A 22,795-nucleotide genomic window follows, 5' to 3' on the forward strand; every position below is an offset into this window, starting at 1 on the left:
GAGTATCAAATCACCTGACACGGCAGTGTCTCTGGATACGAATAAAGATAATTAGAATCAAACTGTTTAATTAAAAACAATTGATTCAATAGCAGCCAACTGTCAATGTATACAATCAACAAAAACGTTTATTGTTTAACGTGAAAGAGCAACAACCAATTAATTTAGGATGAAAACATAAAAAAGCAAGTTTTCCTAATTTTGTAAGGTCCCATGTGAGACAATGGTGCAATAAATACTGCCTGAGAAAATTAACTCTCTTTATACAGCTCCTGTGCCGCCCTCCTCTGGCAGATTTCACTACACTGTACATACACTCCTGTCAAGAATTATAAAATAAAAACTTGCTTCTGGTCAATATGAGTAGTGCAGAAAGTTGATAAGTGGTTTTCTATTGTGACTTTACAGAAGAAACCTTTGAATATTGCAAGAGTAAGCAGAATGCATGATTTCAAGTAGCCTGACAAACTGTCTTGTTACACATTTGGACCGGTTTCTTTGTAAACTAATCCGATTACCAGTTTGGTTTATCAAAAAATAAAATAATAATAGGGCCATTTAATAATCCCATGCAGAGCATGTTTTCTGCAAACCAACACCGAACAGGCTTGTTGTCACTAAACAAAATAATCCAGGAGAAAAAATAAATAGCATTGAACACCTCATGCTGATGTCTGTTTGACTATTTGGGGGGGGAGCTGACAGAATATCTCAGACACTGTACACTACTCGTTGCCATGTCTCAATCTCACAATAATATGACCACTACTGTATCAATCACTCCCCATGGTAAGAGCTGACCCCTGCTGCAAAACAGTCACCATTTAATATAAAAGGTACATGCTGTCTTATTGCGGTCGTAAAGCAATAATTTTACACAGTTGTTACACAGTGTAGTAGTCAGGCTGTGCATGTCTTGTGCTGTACACTATTTGGAATAGTTGGTGACCCGTTGCTCTTCTGGGTTTTCAGATGTCTTCAGGTGTCTTTTCCTGGCTCCAAAGTATGTAGTGGTGTCCTCCTTATCTGGCGTCTCGTTGCTCTTCTCCTCCCTCTTCCTCTTGCCCACCAACCCAGAGTACTCTTCACCAGCCCGCCCCTCTGGTAGCCCCAAAACACGTAGACATACTATAGCAGAAGCCTGCTCTGCATATTTCTTTGACTTCTCCCTGCATGGTTATAAAAGAGAATGTGTTTTTATGTGTGAATACAGTGTACTTTAGCATTTGTATGAGTAAATAACACTGTTTTAAGCATTGTGTGTTATAACAGTGTTATCAAGATTTAAATTCCCAGGGTTTAACTTGGTCATAAATATAAATACAATTAATTAAGCCTTTTGTGAACTAACATCTGCTAAATGACTAACATTTAAAATGTCTATAACACTTTCACTATTAACTCACCACAGAGTGGATCTGTACTTTTTCCCTGTCATCGTTACCATGGATTGGAAGGCCCGGTCTTGAGAGCGCTGTACCTGAAAACATCATACACAATGCACATAGGCACACTACATACACATAAATGCACTCTGGTTTTGACATGTATGTTGAAAGACCATGGCTAATCTAAAGTGGTCATCTTACGGTCTCATATCGTGGTTGCTCTAAGTTCTCCTTGCGGCTCCACTCCAGCAGGAACATCTTAGGGCTGAATTCTCCAGGGTACTCCCTCCTGACACACCAACATCACACATCCATCATACTATGTACAGTCATAATAATATGTGCAATATGTAATATTCACAGTAATATATTACAGGACTTCCCACTACCTGCCTACACAACTCAACTAGTGACTTACTAGACATAAACCAATGGTCTTAAAGGTGCACTATGCAGAAATTGCTCCGACGTTTCCTGGTTGCTGAAATTCTAAGAGTTCGCCTAATTTCAGATTTTGACAAAACCACCAGTCATTGTGTAGAGAATCATTGTACCATCTAAACCGCTGTGACATATCTTTTCCATAACCAAAAATATAGTAGCTGGTGTACAAAACTAACAGTACAAGATGCAAAAACTAAACTTAAGAACAGGGAGCATAGAAATAATGCACAGAGAACAGATCTACAGCTTCTTAGTATTGCTTTCAATTAGAGTAACAATCTGTAAATTACATTTCTATGCAAATTTGGTCAGGTCATCCCTTAAACATTATCCACCAGACAGAGTAGAGCTGCTGTTACCCGATGAGAGAGATGTGTAAGAGGAGTTCCAAATAGCCTTAGAACAAACCGTTCAAATTTGACATGCATTGTGGTGACATCACCATCTAGAACAGGCTGGTTGGGGTGATTGTGGTTGGTTTGGATGGCTTCCCTTCTGGCTTGTAGTTCTGCCTGGGTCTTCGTATAGTACTCCTGCAGCCCATATCCCTCGCTGGAAAACACAGGTGTAGAGTTAAATACCCAAACATCAAACTTGAGTACCAATACTACAATTTTTTAGTACTTATTACCAAAAATGTTCACCAATAGAATAATATAGGAAATAGAACTACATTTACTAGGAAATTAAATAGAATACTGGAATTCTGAAGTTCTCTGACATCATGATTCAAAAGACATGTACCAGATCTCTTTGTTGGTCTGGGCAGATTTGAGTTGCTTCCCCAGTGGAGACTCCACCTTATCCCTCAGCATCTGACAGAGGCAGTACTTGGTGTTGAAGGCATGGTTGTCGTAGCGGATGGCCTACAAATAAAAAGAGCACAAATGTTTCTTAATTGGCTTCTAACATGACACAATGTATTTTATGCTTGGTAAAGTTGGCATATAGCAAGTAATCTTTGATTAACGTCCCTGTAGTTTGTGATTGCGTCATTATCAGATCAAAAAACAAGCCTAGGTAACTTTCCTATGTCATACCACAATATGTCAATCTACAATATGAAAGTGATAGTTGAGTTTGGCATTTTAACACAGTGGGTCTCCTGCAGAGTGAGGTAAAGTGGACGGAGGGTGGTAGACTCACGTATTTGAGGTATTCCTCCATGACCTCCTCCACAGACAGCAGTCCCTGACTGCGGAACACTGAGGGGTTCCACATAGCCGCCCTGGCAACCATCACAGAGGACGCCCCGGTGGCCTTCCGGAACTCCTCGATGTCAGCGTGGGCTTTGACCCGGTCCAGAGAACCTCCGCTACACAAAATACAGTAAGTGTCGAAGGCAAGGACAGTCGGTCACATAATAATTTATTTATCTCCGTGTTCACAACACCTTTGAGAGAGACAGAGCGACTCACTTAGCGATGACAGGAATGGACACCGCCTCAGCTATTGCCTGGATGAAGTCACAGTGAACAGGGTGTCTTGGTCTTTCATCTTTTAACCTGAGGAAGTAGAGGCAGTCACAAATCAATTTGGATATGCAAAATGCCAAAAAGGAAAATGAGCCACAAAAAGGTTTGGGTCTCTATAAATCACTAGTTTCACACAAAATCAAGCATCTAAAATCAGATGAATGCAAAATGCAATATATATACAAAAGTATGTGGACACCCCTTCAAATGAGTGGATTTGGCTATTTCATCCACACCCGTTGCTGACAGGTGTATGAAATCGAGCACACAACCATGCAATCTCCACAGATAATTATTGGCAGTAAAATGGCCTTACTATAGAGCTCAGTGACTTTCAACGTGGCACCGTCATAGAATGCCACCTTTCTAGCAAAGTCAGTTTGTCAAATTTCTGCCCTGCTAGAGCTGCCCTGGTCAACTATAAGTTCTGTTATTGTGAAGTGAATACTTCTAGGAGCAACAACGGCTCAGCCTCAAAGTGGTAGGCTACACAAGCTCACAGAACTGGACCGCTGATTGCTGAAGCATGTAAAAATCATCTGTCATCGGTTGTAACACTCACTACCGAGTTCCAATCTGCCTCTGGAAGCAACGTCGGCACAATTATTGTTCGCCGGGAGCATCATGGCCAAGCAGCCGCACACAAGCCTAAGATCACCATGAGCAATGCCAAGCAAAGCGTTCTCTGGAGTGATGAATCACGCTTCACCATCTGGCAGTCTGACGGACAAATATGGGTTTGGCGGATGCTAGGAGAACGCTACCTGCCCCAATGCATAGTGCCAACTGTAAAGTTTTGTGGAGGAGGATTAATGGTCTGGGGCCCCTTTGTTTCAGTTTCCTGTTTCAGCATTACAATGCCCCCATACACAAAGAAAGGTCCATACAGAAATGGTTTGTCGAGATCAGTGTGGAAGAACTTGACTGGCCTGCACAGAGCCCTGACCTCAACCCCATCGAACACCTTTGGGATGAACACAGACTGCGAGCCTGGCCTAATCACCCAACATCAGTGCCCGACCTCACTAATGCTTGTTGCTGAATGGAAGCAATTCCCCGCAGCAACGTTCCAACATCTAATGGAAAGCCTTCCCAGAAGAGTTATAGAAGCAAAGGGGGGACCAAATCCATATTAATGCACATGATTTTGAAATGAGATGTTTGACGAGCAGGTGTCCACAAACTTTTGATCATGTAGTATAACAAAGGGTATGATAAGAACAGGACTTTACCTGCCATGAACGGCAATAGCTGCCACACCCGTGTTCTCAATTCTCTTTACCAGACTAAGAGTATCTTCCAGCTGAACACACACATAAACACAGGGGTCAGTCAGTCTGCCTCACAAGTACAATTTTAATGGTGAATGTAATCTTTAACAAGTGAGGTCAAAAGACGAATGAATTTGTCTCAAAACACATGACACCCATCTAATTGCTGTAGGAAAGGCATTGTCCTTTTAAAACTTACTGTGGGCAATATTCTGATTTTACATGTCACTGGTTTGGACACTCCTTTCACAAGTGTTCTAAGAATCTAGAAAAAGAGAGATGACAAAAATATAGATATTATTTCTCAACAGTGCTCTATTCAATTAGCTTTCTGATGGGGGAGAAGATTGACGACTCACCGCTTCGATTTTGTCTGGGTCTGAGAGCAGAGCAGCTCCCATCCCACCCTAGAGGAGATACAGAAAAGTGAGGGGTCAGCAGACAGTTACCTTAGTGTGAACATTATATTAGGTCTGAACTGACTGACCATTCATTGACTATTTGTTGGCTGCTGACTGTGTCACTCATAGCCCACCTTAGTAGAGTATTCCTTAGGACAGCCCATGTTCACATCGATGGCAGCCACATCATTCTCCCTACACATTACAAAGAGGAATATATAAGAACAGGTGCCAAGGGGCAATAAGGCTTTTCTTTTCACTTGTGAGGTAGACCATAGAACAGACTATAGTGCCTCTCAACCTAGACCTCAGTTGCTGACAAAATATGCTTACATGTTCTTCCTATATACCAGTAGAAATGGAACAGAAAGAATAGATGGACAACAGAAATACAATGTTCAAGACTCACACTAGTCGCGCCACAATCAGTGCCCTGTCTGGGTCCGCAGTTCCCTGCAGAAACAGTAAGAGGCATAGTCATGTTGGTCCCATCTTTGACATGTTGAATAAATAAGGACATGAGTCCTGTCTATGTAAAATATTGACTTCAATAGCCCCCCCCAATTCCTCTAATGAAACATTGCAGACAGTGAAGGCTCTCGTGTATAGCCTACCATCTGGAAGACAACACGGTCTTTCTCCTTTTCGCAGGTCCTGAACATCACTCTCTCATCAGGAGCCACGAAATCCACCGTCTCCAAGACCTCTGCAAATCACAGCGTGCACACACACACACCTCACAGTGACAGTTGTTACAACAACAGTAATCAAAGGACTGTAGTAGGGTAGGTGAGACAAACTTACCATTGACAACTCTCTGACACTGTGCCATTTTGATGTCAATCAACTCCTACAAAACATACAATAAAATGGATTGAACACAGTAATCAAAGACAACAGTTTCAAAAGATAGCTTGACAGGCAATTGCCCCAAAGCCATAAAATGAAGCACACCTTCTCCACTGACAGACTTACCTCAGAGTACACAATATCAGCACCATAATCCAGGGACAGCAGTCTCGTTGGTAAGGTGCCAACACGCACCATAGGTGCCAGTGCATTTACATTGCGGAAACACAGTCTACCCACTGTATTGGCCGTCATTTTTTCTTTATTCGCCTGGTTCGAATGGAAACAGAAAACAGGCAAAGCGATTACAACAAGCTGTCCATGTCCTGAGTCTCTTCTTGGTGAAGAGGTTAGGTTATGTGAAGTAATCAACAACGAATGGTGGGTATACTTCTATACGAATCAGGGTTAATAACAGCATTGCTTTAGCCAAAGACAGTTTTAGCTGCGTTGACAAACATGTTTGGTGTCGCTGTTCGCTTGCGTACAACCATAGAAACGTGGCAGATATAACGTATTGCTGGTAATATTGGAGGACACACATCTGGCACTTACGATATCCTGTTTTTACTCTATAATCAAAATAACTCACCGTCATTTACAGAAAGTACATTATAGTGGTCTTCATTTGATCCCCCGGAACGCGTGTTGACTCTACTTCCTGTTTGAAATCTTGCATCATCAAACCTCGCCGATTTGGAATAGAAATTACTGCATAGAACAGACAAATTCACTACGAGTAACGTTGTTCTAAAGTGGTCATTTGTGTGTTGTGTGCTGCATACCTAACTGTACCGGCGGTGTAAACCTGATGAACGTAAAACACATTATAAGCTACAATATTTTAAAGCCACATATAAATACTTTTTTTTACATTTTCTCTCTGGCTGGCAGTTACTGGTACATTATTGGCAAATTTAAACAGTTGAATACTTTATAGTGAGTGCAACATTATGATAAATGATGATGGCAATGAAACAAAGCAGACAAAGCATGAAGTCATTCATTTCCGATAGGTATTTGATTTATTGTGGTATTATTGTCATTTTCTCATTTACAAAAAAGTGCACTAAAATACATTCCAGTTAACATTCCAAGTACTGAACCCATTGTAAACACCTGATGCTTTACAAATAATTTACAGTGTAAAAGCTCTTCATATCAAGACTGCTCTAGAAATCTGAACTAAAATGGATATAAAGTAGTAATAAATCTTGCATAAGCACTGTGTTTTACCTGACTGGCTTAATGATCATGGCAGTTGTTGGAGAGACAACTCAGACTCACGTAGTACTAACAAACTACATAATGATATCCTAAACCTACATCATTATCTGGTTATTGGCATTAAATATGTTCCTTGAGTAATGTGTGGTATCAAGTACAGTATCCATATATCTACTACAATACAGTATATATCTATAAATCTAGGCTACTTAAAATGTATGTTAATTTCAAAAGAAATGCAACATAGCATCATCTTTTTTTTTTTTTTTACAGTAACAGTCAAGGGCCTGGTCATATGAAGAACACAATATCAGTTAAAGAGCTCTGTTTAGGGAAAATAAATGGAATGGCAGTACAGTGCACCACAGGAAAAGCAAAGGCCTTTTGTATGTTTTTGTCAGGTTACCAGCACAGCATTTAGTTTTAAGTGTGGTAGAGAATAGAAAATAAAATAAGTTAACTTGATATTAGAATCTTAGTTTAGAAACAAGCATTAGAAAAGTCCAGCAAGCATTTTGTGAGCAGTTTTACTTCCACATAACATCGGTATAAATTGGTGTTTGGGTCATTATGTCAGCTGTGAACATTACAGTTGTCGTGTATTTACAGTATATGACATAGAATCAGTAGTGTTAAAGGCAATGGCAAAAGTTAAACAAACTAATTACTGTAAAAACATAGTGACACTCAACTATCAACTACAACCATCTATCATTCAGCAGTATACAATCAGAACACATCTATGTTGTTGGCTGTTGCTGGCTAAAGAGATTAATTTCCAAAGGATTCCAGTCAAAGGCTCTGAGGTCTTTGTTCAGATAGTTTTGAATATGTTCACAAATCTGAGGAAGTCATGACATGTGGCAAATTAACAACTGGCAAGAAGCAGAAAATGGAAGACCACAGTGCTTTTCAAATTCTCATAAGGAACACACAAAGCAAAGCAAATTCCAAATTCAAATAATAGGTAAGGTACATTTTTGTTAATAAGGTACACAATTTCCCCTAAAAGGCACAATGATGCACAGTAAATCTTAGGTCAATTAAAACCCAAAGGCTCAAATACTTCCTTAGGGCATATGAAGTCTGTTTCAAAATGTGATACTGTTGCCATTAGCTTGTTGTCCTTGACGACTTAGTACAAAAAGAGAATACATTTTTTTGCAAGTGGCCCATGCATCAAAACGCAGGCAATTCCACCTAGCTGTAAAGAAATGGATATGAGTCTGAGGTTACCAGAGACCAGACAAGGGGCTCCACTAGAAGGAACGGGCCGTGTCTGTACTCATACAGTGACAGAATATACAAAAAGAAAAATACTTCAGAAGGCAAAAAGAGTTTAAGACTTCCTAGATAGAGTGTCAGAAGATTTGTCGGGCCATTCTTCGATTGGACTGATCTCGATGGGGTCGAACTGAGGGAAGACCACGAAACACAGCCTCTGTGCCACGTAGGTTGCTGACTCTGTGAGAAAACAGGTCCCATGTTTAGCATCACAAAAAAGTGTCTGACCAGACCACTAACGTAGTATTCCTTTTAAATGCCATATATCTGAGTCTCCTTAAATAAAGAATGGTTTGATACTTGTTATATATAGGGTTTAGGGAGTTTGAATACCATTAAAAATATGTGGTTGAATTCAGAAATTCAGATATTTTGGGGGGCAAAGAAAGAGGCCAGGATTACTAAAACAAGCATGTATTTGGAGGACTCAAGAGGACACTCACCGATGAAGTCATAGATACACTTTGGCTTGGCTTTCCAGTGCACCCCCAGGAAGTAGACTGGTACACCAGTGAGCATGATGACCAGCCCAACACCACACACTACAGGCTCAGAGTACAGGCTGAAGCCCAGTAACAGGGCCCAGAACATCAGGTAGGTGATAGGAACAAGTAGGTTTACCTGATGAGAAGGGATTTATTTTCATTTAATTTTATTTCACCTTTATTTAACCAGGTAGGCTAGTTGAGAACAAGTTGTCATTTGCAACTGCGACCTGACCAAGATAAAGCAAAGCAGTGTGACACAGACAACAACACAGAGTTACACATGGAGTAAACAATAAACAAGCCAATAACACAATAAAAAAGTCAATGACACAGTACAAAAAAGAAAGTCTATATACAGTGTGTGCAAAATGCATGAGGAGGTAGGCAATAAATAGGCCATAGGAGCGAATAATTACAATTTAGCAGATTAACACTGGAGTGATAAATGAGCAGATGATGATGTGCAAGTAGAGCTACTGGTGTGCAAAAGAGCAGAAAAATAAATCAATAAAAACAGTATGGGGAAACAAGCAGGTAGGTAGATTGGATGGGCTATTTACAGAGGGACTATGTACAGCTGCAGCAATTGGTTAGCTGCTCAGATAGTTGATGTTTAAAGTTGGTGAGGGAAATAAAAGTCTCCAACTTCAGCGATTTTTGCAATTCGTTCCAGTCACTGGCAGCAGAGAACTGGAAGGAAAGGCGGCCAAATGAGGTGTTGGCTTTGGGGATGATCAGTGAGATATACCTGCTGGAAAGAGTGCTACGGGTGGGTGTTGTTATCGTGACCAGTGAACTGAGATAAGGCGGAGCTTTACCTAGCATAGACTTATAGATGACCTGGAGCCAGTGGGTTTGGCGACAAATATGTAGCGAGGGCCAGCCGACTAGAGCATAGAGGTCGCAGTGGTGGGTGGTATAAGGTGCTTTAGTAACAAAACGGATGGCACTGTGATAAACTCCATCCAGTTTTCTGAGTAGAGTATTGGGAAGCTATTTTGTAGATGACATCGCCGAGGATCGGTAGGATAGTCAGTTTTACTAGGGTAAGTTTGGCGGCATGAGTGAATGAGGCTTTGTTGCGAAATAGAAAGCAGATTCTAGATTTGATTTTGGATTGGAGATGTTTAATATGAGTCTGGAAGGAGAGTTTAAAGTCTAGCCAGACACCTAGGTATTTCTCGTTGTCCACATATTCTAGGTCGGAACCGTCCAGGGTGGTGATGCTAGTCGGGCGGGCGAATGTGGGCAGCGAACGGTTGAAAAGCATGCATTTTGTTTTACTAGCGTTTAAGAGCAGTTGGAGGCCACGGAAGGAGTGTTGTATGGCATTGAAGCTCATTTGGAGGTTAGTTAGCACAGTGTCGAAGGAAGGGCCAGAAGTATACAGAATGGTGTCATCTGCATAGATGTGGATCAGAGAATCGCCCGCAGCAAGAGCGACATCATTGATATATACAGAGAAAAGAGTCGGCCTGAGAATTGAACCCTGTGGTACCCCCATAGAGACTGCCAGAGGTCCGGACAACATGCCCTCCGATTTGACACACTGAAATCTGTCTGCAAAGTAGTTAGTGAACCAGGCGAGGCAGTCATTAGAAAAACCAAGGCTATTGAGGCTAATAGAAAAACCAAGGCTAATACGGTGATTGACAGGGTCGAAAGCCTTGGCCAGGTCAATGAGAACAGATTGTGTTTTTATAATGAAGAGAGAGTCAGCATGACGTCTCACCTTCCAATGAATCACCCGAGTGAAGAGGACAGAGGAAAATAGCTGCTTCTACTCTGTTTTTAACAGGTGATGAGAACAGGTTCACTGTGTTGCTGTAGTTTGTTATTTTTTGTCAATTACTGTGTCAATCATTTATCTGAGGGGCCATGATTGAACCATGCCTGTATTAATAATACCTTAATTGGTCTGTAAAGTTTGGGCTTCTTCCATCGGTAATAGAGCAGGCCTGCGATGGTGACTCCATAGGAGAGGTAGTTGATGAAGGACACATAGTTGATCAGGTTGTGTGTCTCTCCTATACACAGGATTACAATGGTGGCAGTACACTGCAAGACAGAGAGAGAGGGAGAGAAGGGAGAGAGACAGAGGGAGAGAGAGAGAGAGAGAGAGAGAGAGAGAGAGAGAGAGAGAGAGAGAGAGAGAGAGAGAGAGAGACCGTTATTGAAGACATAAGGTAGAGGGATATATGACCTGCATGTTGGCCACTGAGTGTTGTTTGAGAAACAAAACATACAGTAGAGACGTAGTAGTGTTAGGTAGTCTTACGCAGCAGAGGAGAGCAGGGATAGGGGTGCAGTTCTTAAAGTGGATCATAGCCAGCAGGCTGGGTAGATGTCCCTCTCTGGCCCCAGAGAAACACAATCTAGAAAGACAAATAAAAACCTAGAGGACTCATAAACATTTAATTTACTTAAAAAACACACACGCCTCCGTTTCTATGGCTGTGTCTCAATCCAAAGGCTGCATCCTTGTGGATTGAGACAAAGCCAGTCTAGAGGACACCATCCACCGGGGTTGACCCCTCACCTAGAAGATGTGAAGAGGTAGCCGTTGATGCCTCCAAACGTAGACAAGGCTACAGAGATGGGCATAATGACAGAGAACATCCCCAGCAGCTTCTCTCCAAATGTCTGCAGCAGAACATTTAAGACACAATTCAAGCCAGGGATAACTTGATGTACAGCAAATTAAAGGTCATCTCTATGTAAATATGCATTGTGTTGAACATTCATTAAAGGTCAATAAATCAAATAAGGGCACCATTAAAGTACAGTACGCAATGCAGTTTTTGTCATTTTGCAAAGCAAAGCGAACAGCGTTACTCACAACAGCCACAGCATTGGATGACAGCAGCTCCTCGGGTGACATGGCGGAGAAGTAGGCGATGTTGGTGAGCGTGTACACAAAGGTCACCAATGGGATAGAGATGTAAATGGCACGAGGTAGGTTCCTGATGAGGTAATCCACACGGTACACAAACTACCGATGAGGTCATCCACACGGTACACAAACTACCGATGAGGTCAACATCACGGTACACAAACTACCGATGAGGTCATCCACACGGTACACAAACTACCGATGAGGTCATCCACACGGTACACAAACTACCGATGAGGTCATCCACACGGTACACAAACTACCGATGAGGTCATCCACACGGTACACAAACTACCGATGAGGTCATCCACACGGTACACAAACTACCGATGAGGTCATCCACACGGTACACAAACTACCGATGAGGTCATCCACATGGTACACAAACCATTGATGAGGTAATCTACACTGTATACAAACCATGCAATCAACACACAGTCTCATATATCATGCACTGTTAGAGAAATAAGAAGGCAGCTGATATGCAAAATATAACTCTATAGAATGTTTTCCTTATGTTCATTGATATAACATCACAACATACAACTATGCATCACTCCACAATGCTTGCTTTCATGCATTCACAGCCGGACTACATATTCAGTACACAACATTGGATTGATAAACAGAATAGAATAGAATGCAAAGGAAAATAATGTTTGGTAAACCAGAAGCTCACCGTCTCGGTTCAACCACTTCCTCTGTGACATAGTTCAGGAAGTTCCATCCACTGAAGGCGAATGAGGCCTGAAGGAAAGCCAGAGCGATCTGCCCAACCGAGGGAGTCGTGCTGAACTCAAAGGCCACCTGAGGCGTCAGTCCCTCGTAGTTACCTGGAGAAGTACAAATTCACCATCAATGTCTGGGGGGCTGTTTTAGGGAAATAGCTTGATAGTCTCTTTGACCATTTAAAGGTGCTAATGACCTTCGGCACCTGGGTCATGTTCAGTAGACACAAAACCGAAGAAAGCAAACGGAAACGGGGAGGTACTATCTGAACTTGGTAAATAAGAAACCTACTACTCAGTTGCAAAACGTCTTGCATGTCCCAGGATTGCTATAATGAAAACCAATCTAGAGAGAGGGTGAGTGTGTGTGTGTGTGTGTCTCACCCTTGCAGATCTGCACCAGGCCGACCACTATGATGAGACCCAGGGCCGCCAGCTTCCCCACCGTGAACACATCCTGGATCCTGGTGGCCAGACGTACACTGGAACAGTTCACCCAGGTCAGGAACACTGCAGACACACACACACACACACACACACACACACACACACACACAAATACTTTAATGTAATTGTCCAGTGAAAATCGGACTTTTGAAATTTCTGTTAACTCATACCCAAATAACGTTGTTGACTCGTCCTATACTCGTATTTGTGGCCAAAGCATATATTGGAGAAAAAAAACAGTAAAAAAAAACACCTCAAGCTTGTATCTCAAACAGAATGTTTAAAAATGTTTGCTATTTCTCATAGAGGCTTGCCAGTCAGCAGTCGACTTGCATTAATATTTTTTATGATCAGTATACGCCCACACCATTCTGTTGTTGGGGTATGCCCACACCATTCTGTTGTTGGGGTATGCCCACACCATTCTGTTGTTGGGGTATGCCCACACCATTCTGTTGTTGGGGTATGCCCACACCATTCTGTTGTTGGGGTACGCCCACACCATTCTGTTGTTGGGGTACGCCCACACCATTCTGTTGTTGGGGTATGCCCACACCATTCTGTTGTTGGGGTACGCCCACACCATTCTGTTGTTGGGGTACGCCCACACCATTCTGTTGTTGGGGTACGCCCACACCATTCTGTTGTTGGGGTACGCCCACACCATTCTGTTGTTGGGGTACGCCCACACCATTCTGTTGTTGGGGTACGCCCACACCATTCTGTTGTTGGGGTACGCCCACACCACTCTGTTGTTGGGGTACGCCCACACCATTCTGTTGTTGGGGTACGCCCACACCATTCTGTTGTTGGGGTACGCCCACACCATTCTGTTGTTGGGGTACGCCCACACCATTCTGTTGTTGGGGTACGCCCACACCATTCTGTTGTTGAGGTATGCCCACACCATTCTGTTGTTGAGGTATGCCCACACCATTATGTTGTTGAGGTATGCCCACACCATTCTGTTGTTGAGGTATGCCCACACCATTCTGTTGTTGAGGTATGCCCACACCATTCTGTTGTTGGGGTATGCCCACACCATTCTGTTGTTGAGGTACGCCCACACCATTCTGTTGTTGAGGTACGCCCACACCATTCTGTTGTTGAGGTATGCCCACACCATTCTGTTGTTGGGGTACGCCCACACCATTCTGTTGTTGGGGTACGCCCACACCATTCTGTTGTTGGGGTACGCCCACACCATTCTGTTGTTGGGGTACGCCCACACCATTCTAACACAGAAAAGCTGCTTTTTAGCATACTTAAATAATAAAAAAATTGTAAAGAAAACTATTTCACTCATTTTATAATTAATTATAGGTCATATTTCATAGAAATCTGGAAACACTGGACAGTTACTTTAAGGCAAGCATTTATTGAGAAAACAAAATACTATTTAAACCCAGGTATATAATATGGTAGCCTAAGAATGTTACCAACAATGATTAGTCAAAAGTCATGTTTGTCCTCACATAGGGGAGCTCTCGCCCAATCGGAATGTGGCATTAGGGATGCCAGGCAAGCCGTGAGGTGCACAGTAATGTGACATGTTCTCTCCCAGTCAGTCAGGGCTCACGCCTGGGCACATGGTGTTGGTCGGGCGGCAGCGGCCTAGCAGTTGCCATGGCAGACTGGAATGTGGGAAATGGTAAGGCAAAGGGGTGGACACAATTGTTTCACCTCGTCCATCACTGTCATTGGCTTGCCTCTCTTTCTCATGGTGGCCTGGCTTTCACAAACAAAGGCTAGGTGTCAAGGCCCCCAAAACAAACCGCTTCCGATGCAACAGAACAAAACCCAGAGAGGACAGGCGGGCAGGTCCCTGAAGAGGCTGAGAGAAAGCTCACGTTTTCTCCAGATCCTTGGCATCCAGTCCCCCCAAAAACAAGTGAGAATAATGGCTCCTAAAAGCAAGGAACACAATAAAAAAAACATGGGCCACAATGCTGTTGGCTTGTTGGCTTTTCCGCAGCTCAATCATGGTACAATGGGGATTTTGTGGTTTTTTTTTCTCTACTTCATGGGGTTCAGTGGAGGTACAGTGGAGGTCCCCTCAGGCTTGTTGCCAAGTAATTAGTAATACTAGCATGTCCAAATTGTAGACAGAGTGAGGGGTGCAACCCTGTGAAAAGCAATACACAAATCACAGGCGACAAAATTGGCTCTAACTTTAGTGAATGGGACAGACACTGTACATGACATTGAATTTAAGTCCAAGTTCCTCCAGGTTCACAAAAATGGTTGCAGTGACGTCATTCGAATGTCTTTTGTGGCGTCACTGTCAACTTCGTTGTAAAAGGATGTTTTTAGATGTATTTTTAGCGACCAATAAAAGGATGTCTATAACCACCTAAAAAACAAATGTCTCCTTGATAAAGAACTTAAAACTAATTTACAACCAGAGAATTAGGCCACTAGGACATCCCATGGCATATTTTGCCCATTGGGATGATTTTATACATACTTTAGAAACTGTACTCTTCATCAGTCTTTGTTTCCCTAACTTTCCGGCTCACTCTTCCCCCTCCTGTCTCCCCCTTCCATTTTCTATTTGATACACCATGCATGTTAATATTCCTGTCTCTCTCTTCCATTTTCTATTTGATACACCATGCATGTTAATATTCCTGTCTCCCTCTTCCATTCTCTATTTGATACACCATGCATGTTAATATTCCTGTCTCCCCCTTCCATTTTCTATTTGATACACCATGCATGTTAATATTCCTGTCTCCCCCTTCCATTTTCTATTTGATACAGCATGCATGTTAATATTCCTGTCTCCCTCTTCCATTCTCTATTTGATACACCATGCATGTTAATATTCCTGTCTCCCCCTTCCATTCTCTAAATGATACACCATGCATGTTAATATTCCTGTCTCCCTCTTCCATTCTCTATTTGATACACCATGCATGTTAATATTCCTGTCTCCCTCTTCCATTTTCTATTTGATACACCATGCATGTTAATATTCCTGTCTCCCCCTTCCATTTTCTATTTGATACAGCATGCATGTTAATATCCCTGTCTCCCCCTTCCATTTTCTATTTGATACACCATGCTTTGATACACCATGCATGTTAATATCCCTGTCTCCCCCTTCCATTCTCTAAATGATACACCATGCATGTTAATATTCCTACCTCCTCTCTGAGAGTTTTAAAAGGCTTAGAGGCAATTGTTACATAAGATATATTTTACTCTGTTGCACCAGATAAACTTCCCATAAAACATAACACAAGCATGCACGCACACACACAGTCAGACGCACGGTGCAGTACTCACATAGACAGACTGTTGACAGCAAGCGTGTGGCCATGTAGGGTGGGACACAGTCTGGGAAGACAGGCTGTAGGACATAGTTAGAAAAGGTCAGGGCGATGACAGCCAGGGTGGTAGGGTACATGATGAGCACTGCACTCCACAGCAGAAGGAACCTAGGATGGGAAAGAAACAGAATTTAACAGAATTGTATTTGGGGTAAAAAGTAATGCATAGGCTACATCAACAACATGTGAATTTCATCACAGAGAAAAGCACATGAAAGTATAAATTAAAAATGTATTCCCAAAGTAGTCTGCATTGATCCAACCTAATGTTACATATTTCATAATCAGCTTGCAAACTATACACATTGGGTGTGAAATAAACTGTAGGTGTGGGAGACAGAGGTACCTACCCAACAAGGCCTCCAAATATTTCTGTGACGTAGGAGTAGTCCCCCCCTGACTTGGGGATGGTAACCCCCAGCTCAGCATAGCAGAGGGAGCCCAGGGCAGCTATACATCCCCCTAGTATCCACACAATCAGGGCTAGACCCACTGAACCCGAGTGCTCTAGAACCCCTTTAGGAGATATGAAGATTCCAGAACCTATGATGTTCCCTGTGGAGAGGGAGAAGGTATTACCAGAATGCATACACACAAAAACAAGCAATGTAAATATTGTTTAAAAATATACACTACCGTTCAAAAGTTTGGGGTCGCTTAGAATTTCCTTGTTTTTGAAAGAAAATCAAAAAAATGTGTCCCTTAAAATAACATCAAATTGATCAGAAATACAGTGCAGACATTGTTAATGTTGTAAATGACTATTGTAGCTGAAAACGGCAGATTTTTATGGAATATCAACATATGCGTATAGAGGCCTATTATCAGCAACCATCACCAATGGCATGTTGTGTTAGCTAATCCAAGTCTAGCATTTTAAAAGGCTAATTGAACATTAGAAAACCCTTTTGCAATTCTGTTAGCACAGTAGAAAACTGGTATTCTGATTTAAGAAGCAATAAAACTGGCCTTCTTTAGACTAGTTGTGTATCTGGAGTATCAGCATTTGTGGGTTCGATTACAGGCTCAAAATGGCCAGAAGCAAAGAACTTTCTTCTGAAACTCGTCAGTCTATTCTTGTTCTGAGAAATGAAGGCTATTCCATTCAAGAAATTGCCAAGAAACTGAAGATCTCTTGCAACGCTGTGTACTACTCCCTTCACAGGACAGCACAAACTGGCCTTAACCAGAATAGAAAGAGGCGTGGGAGGCCCCGGTGCACAACTGAGCAAGAAGATAAGTACATTAGAGCCTCTAGTTTAAGAAACAGATGCCTCCAAGTCCTCAACTGGCAGTTTCAATAAATACTACCCGCAAAACACCAGTCTCAACGTCAACAGTGAAGAGGCAACTCCGGAATGCTGGCCTTCTAGGCAAAGCTGCAAAGAAAAAGTAATGTCTCAGACTGGCCAATAAAAAGAAAAGATTAAGATGGGCAAAAGAACACAGTCACTGTACAGAGGAACTCTGCCTAGAAGGCCAGCATCCCGGAGTTGCCTCTTCACTGTTGACGTTGAGACTGGTGTTTTGTGGCCAGATGAGGACTTGTGAGGCGTCTGTTTCTCAAACTTCTCAAAGTACTTGTCTTCTTGCTCAATTGTGCACCGGGGCCTCCCACTCCTCTTTCTATTCTGGTTAGGGCCAGTTTGCACTGTTCTGTGAAGGGAGTACTATACAGCATTGTACGAGATCTTCAGTTTCTTGGAAATGTCTCGCATGGAATTGCCTTCCTTTCTCAAAACAAGAATAAACTGACAAGTTTCAGAAGAGTTCTTTGCTTCTGGCCATTTTGAGCCTGTAATCGAATCCACAAATGCTGATGCTCCAGACACTCAACTAGTTTAAAGAAGGCCAGTTTTATTCCTTCTGTAAATCAGAACAACAGTTTTCTACTGTGCTAAGATAATTGCAAAAGGGTTTTATAATGATCAATTAGCCTTCTAAAATGATAAACTTGGATTAGCTAACACAATGTCCCATTGGAACACAGGAGTGATGGTTGCTGATAGTGGGCCTCTGTATGCCTATGTAGATATTCCATTACAAAAATCTGCCGTTTCCAGCTACAAGGTTTTAGAACACCTACTCATTCAAGGGTTTTTCTTTATTTTTACTATTTTCTACATTGTAGAATAATAGTGAAGATATTAAAACTATGAAATAACACATTTGGAATCATGTAGTAACCAAAGAAAGTGTTAAACAAATCAAAACTAGCTTAGCATCTCTCAACTAGCTTAACTTGGGATGCTTTCCACACAGTCTTGAAGGAGTTCCCACATATGCTGAGCACTTGTTGGCTGCTTTTCCTTCACTCGGCAGTCCGACTCATCCCAAACCATTTCAATTTGTTTGAGGTCTGGGGGTTGTGGAGGCCGGGTCATCTGATGCAGCACTCCATCACTCTCCTTCTTGGTCAAATAGCCCTTACACAGCCTGGAGGTGTGTTTTTGGTCATTGTCCTGTTGAAAAACAAATGATAGTCCCACTAAGTGCAAACCAGAAGGGATGGCGTATCGCTGCAGAATGCTGTGGTAGCTATGCTGGTGAAGTGTGCCTTGAATTCTAAATAAATCCCAGACAATGTCACCAGCAAAGCACCCCCACACCATCACACCTCCTCCTCCATGCTTCACAGTGGGAACCACACATGCGGAGATCATATGTTCACCTACTTGGCGTCTCACAAAGACACGGCGGTTGGAACCAAAAATTGCAAATTTGGACTCATCAGACCAAAGGACAGATTTCCACCAGTCTAATGTCCATTGCTCGTGTTTCTTGGCCCAAGCAAGTCTCTTCTTATTATTGGTGTCCTTTAGTAGTGGTTTCTTTGCAGCATTTTTACCATGAAGGCCTGATTCACACAGTCTCCACTGAACAGTTGATGTTGAGATGTGTCTGATACTTGAACCCTTTTAAGCTTTTATTTGGGCTGTAGTCTGAGGTGCAGTTAACTCTGGGTCTTCCTTTCCTGTGGCGAGCCAGTTTCATCATAGCGCTTGATGGTTTTTGCGACTGCACTTGAAGAACTTTCAAAGTTCTTGAAATGTTCCGTATTGACTGACCTTCATGTCTTAAAGTAATGATGGACTGTTGTTTCTCTTTGCATTAAGAAGGACATAAATTCCATAAATTAACATCTAACAAGGCACACCTGTTAATTGAAATGCACTACAGGTGACTGACTACCTCATGAAGCTGGTTGAGAGAATGCCAAGAGTGTTCAAAGCTGTCATCAAAGCAAAGGGTGACTACTTTGAAGAATCTCAAATATAAAATATATTTTGATTTGTTTAACACTTTTTTGCTTACTACATGACTCAACGTGTTATTTCATAGTTTTGATGTCTTCAAAAATATTCTACAATGTAGAAAATTGTAAAAATAAATACAAACCCTTGAATGAGTAGGTGTGTCCAAACCTTTAACTGGTACTGTATATATTTATATGACTATTATAAAATCTGATAAAACTGTATCATGTGTTTGGAAACAAAGAAAAACACTAAACAATACATTGAGATCTAAACAACAGATATATAGAAAGTGGGGATATTATATAATCTGGTCTATACACTTCCGATTGAGCTAGCTAAAGGGTACTCACTGATTTATCCTCACATCAACCCTGAAATGATATGGCTCTCTCTCTTCAGATATACTTGAGAAAAATATCCTCCCTGACGATCATTACAAGTTAACACATCGTCCACAGCGGACCTCAGAAATGGAACAATTATACTGTTGATGTGAGTGAACAGAGCTTTAGACAGGAGATCAAGCAGTCAAAGTAGGAAGTGCTACCATCTAACTCAAGAGGCTTGCTTCAACATCAACCACACTCATTGAAGTAATAAAATGAGCTGGGTTCCAATATGGCTGTACCGTGTCCAAGGGAAATGGCCCCGTTGAAAAGTAGTGCCATTATGGAATTGGGTGCCATTTTAGACGAAGACCAAGTGTATCCCAACCAACACATTCAGGGTAGAGCACTCAGAGTAGCACAGCAGAAGGCAGCCAAGTGGCACAGACCTCCATTACATAACTGGACATAAATTATTTACTCTTAACTGTCGAGCTCAGGCATGAGCCATCCGCAAGAATTGAATTCAACTCATCTCCTGCATTATTTCTAGACTCTACACGGCCGTCTTTCATTTAGGTTTGTGCCCCTGTCAGAAATGCTAATACTGGGATGTATAACTTTTAAATAACAGGGTGGATGCCAGCATAGACTTCCTGGTCTGGATTGCTCAATTTGTCCAATCACAGTTGGTGGTCTGTACTGTGTTTCTCTTCCACACACGCATTGGTGCATCAATTTGTGTCCTATTTTCTATGATTGTGTTTTGCTTTTCGTGTTTTGATGTGCATAATATGGTGTATAGTGATGTGTGTAGTGTATATTGATGTGTATACAGGGCTCATCTGTGAAAGAGACCGTGGTCTCAGCATGACTCCCTGTCAAAATAAAGGTTAAATAAAAAATATCTGCATTCTGTGGTGGAACAGACCTTCCAGGAGTCAAAGGGATTTTCACTTTTTTCTCCAGGACCGATCTTGATGAAAAAAAGTTTACTTAATGTAACTTATCAAAGGCCACTAGAGTAGGTTGGGGCCTGCTGTGAGGAAATGTAATTGAAAAACATAACTGTCAGTAGAAATGGCATAGAGCATAGGCCTATTCTTTACACTTTAGACTTTCAGTTAAATAACCATTTTACAGTAACTCTAAAACAAATGTAAACAGTCAAGTCAGAACATATGTAACAATGGCAACAGAGCATGCTGAAATCTTCAGCATATTTATCATTAGTCTGAAAACCAAAACCACCTAAAATTGACTTTATTAGTCATGATATTTGTGCATCTTCCAGACTGTATAGTGGGATTTACTTTACTGTAAATCAGTAGTGATATTTTGGGATTACCCCAAATCAGTCATGTAACCTGATTACTTTGGCCTGATGAGGATCCATCTAACACATGTGGTGTGTCATTGTAGTGGCCTCTGACTTGTGGACTCCCTCAGGTGGAACAAATTTAAATTTGTTATTTTTTTTCCAATGCTGAATTGAATGTCATTGCGAAAACAGAAAGGTGTCGTAATGTATTTTTTTGCAAACATCTTGAACATTTCTGAATTTAAAAGTAATCCATCTAGTTTTTCAAAAGTATCTGTAATCTGATTACAATATTTCTTCCTGGTAATGTAACTGGTTAGTTCGTTTTTTTGTAATCTGATTACATGTCAGTTATTTTACGCTCCAACCCTGTGTAGGTGACACTTGGGTTTATATCTTAATTTGCACCCTTCAACAAGCAGATTAGATTTATTAAAGCAGTCCCTGCCATTTATTCTGCTTCAGCAGAAAATGTGCTTCTGCTTGACAACCAATGTGCTACTTGACTGACTTAATATATTTTGGCCACGTAAGCATTGAGGTAGATATTTAATGCACATATTTATTTGTCATGTTACCACACGATCAGATCAAATAGTACCATATTCTTAGCATCACAGGTGAGAAGATGGGCCTATTTCTAAACATTAAACTTGTGACTAAATATAAGATATTAACTTGAATAATAGGCCTACATAATCCATCGTTGGAAAACTTCATTCAGTAAGGGCAAATGTTGTCAATAGCAAATTTACAACGTTATTTTATAAAGTGCGCATTCAAATAAAACAATGAACAAACACCCCCTAAGTCTCTAAAATGCAATACATTTTTACCAACCTTACCTATGATTATTGTACAGGCGCTTAAAAGTCCTATTTCTTTTTTCAGAGTCACTCTATCGGGGATTTCGTCACGCTTGTTGTTCCCATCTTTCAAGATCTTCAGTGAAGCCAACGGCTCTTGCCGTGAGCAGATACTTCTTTTCCGCTTTCCTCCATCCATGTCTGCAACCATATCAAAGGCTTTCTCGAATCCCTCTCTTGAACTCACACACGGTATTGATGCACACTGAATAGGGTGCGCTTGCGCAATAATCTGCCGCTGTCCAGGGTAGAATGCTAACTACCCCACTCTCGTGCCATGGCCCATCAAGTACTTGAGCGTCGCTGCGCAGGACTTTTCGTACAATCACTCAACCTCACTCGAAGATCCCCTCGAACTTCGAAGTCCATAGTTTCACAATAAATATTTGGTTATACCAAATGTTCTGTTTCAATACCGGACATGATAGGATGGCATGCTTTTTAGCTGAGGCTTGCAAACATCATCGTTTGGTGAACTCTCCAATTTGAGTAAACCCCCCCATCTTGAACACAACTGTGTGTGCATAATCTCGACTGCTCAGTGTTCATGCCCTCCTTTCAGAGTACACACATTCTCTTCATCAATGTCCTCAACTATCAGAGTATTACATCTTGTGAATTGCAAACAGTCATAGAAAATACATGTTAAATAAAACTATACAACTGTGACCACAGTGAACATAGGCACTCCATTATGGAGTAATAGAGTATACTAAATTATTGACCAACTGATCAATATTTTATAGGGGATGAAAGAGCAAATGCAATAATGAATTTAACAAGCATACACAC

At 41.5% G+C, this 22,795-nt stretch overlaps 2 protein-coding genes and 1 long non-coding RNA gene across 3 annotated transcripts; 1 reads left to right on the plus strand and 2 right to left on the minus strand.

Annotated features, from left to right (window-relative positions):
* Nucleotides 1–110: 110 nt before the first annotated feature.
* On the minus strand, nt 111–6,541 carry dus2 (dihydrouridine synthase 2). Its single transcript, XM_021576168.3, has 16 exons — nt 6,421–6,541; nt 5,955–6,098; nt 5,784–5,829; nt 5,594–5,685; nt 5,389–5,432; nt 5,114–5,174; nt 4,938–4,985; nt 4,778–4,843; nt 4,540–4,610; nt 3,251–3,337; nt 2,979–3,147; nt 2,577–2,698; nt 2,241–2,384; nt 1,590–1,677; nt 1,407–1,480; nt 111–1,169 (listed from the first exon to the last, which is right to left on the minus strand). The coding sequence occupies exons 1-16, from the start codon at nt 6,424–6,426 to the stop codon at nt 929–931; spliced, it is 1,503 nt and encodes a 500-aa protein (XP_021431843.1). The 5' UTR covers nt 6,427–6,541; the 3' UTR covers nt 111–928.
* LOC149985295 (uncharacterized) lies at nt 6,035–10,750 on the plus strand. Its single transcript, XR_016489232.1, has 2 exons — nt 6,035–6,209; nt 8,764–10,750. It is a non-coding gene; the product is annotated as an uncharacterized LOC149985295 (long non-coding RNA).
* Nucleotides 6,831–22,473, minus strand: slc7a10b (solute carrier family 7 member 10b). Its single transcript, XM_021576191.3, has 11 exons — nt 21,983–22,473; nt 16,581–16,785; nt 16,187–16,338; nt 12,833–12,958; nt 12,400–12,553; nt 11,667–11,790; nt 11,367–11,470; nt 11,106–11,202; nt 10,736–10,885; nt 8,783–8,960; nt 6,831–8,519 (listed from the first exon to the last, which is right to left on the minus strand). The coding sequence occupies exons 1-11, from the start codon at nt 22,152–22,154 to the stop codon at nt 8,395–8,397; spliced, it is 1,587 nt and encodes a 528-aa protein (XP_021431866.1). The 5' UTR covers nt 22,155–22,473; the 3' UTR covers nt 6,831–8,394.
* Nucleotides 22,474–22,795: the final 322 nt, after the last annotated feature.

This window comes from Oncorhynchus mykiss, chromosome 2 (assembly GCF_057628025.1).
Source record: "Oncorhynchus mykiss isolate SJ-2025 chromosome 2, ASM5762802v1, whole genome shotgun sequence".
NCBI lineage: Eukaryota > Metazoa > Chordata > Actinopteri > Salmoniformes > Salmonidae > Oncorhynchus > Oncorhynchus mykiss.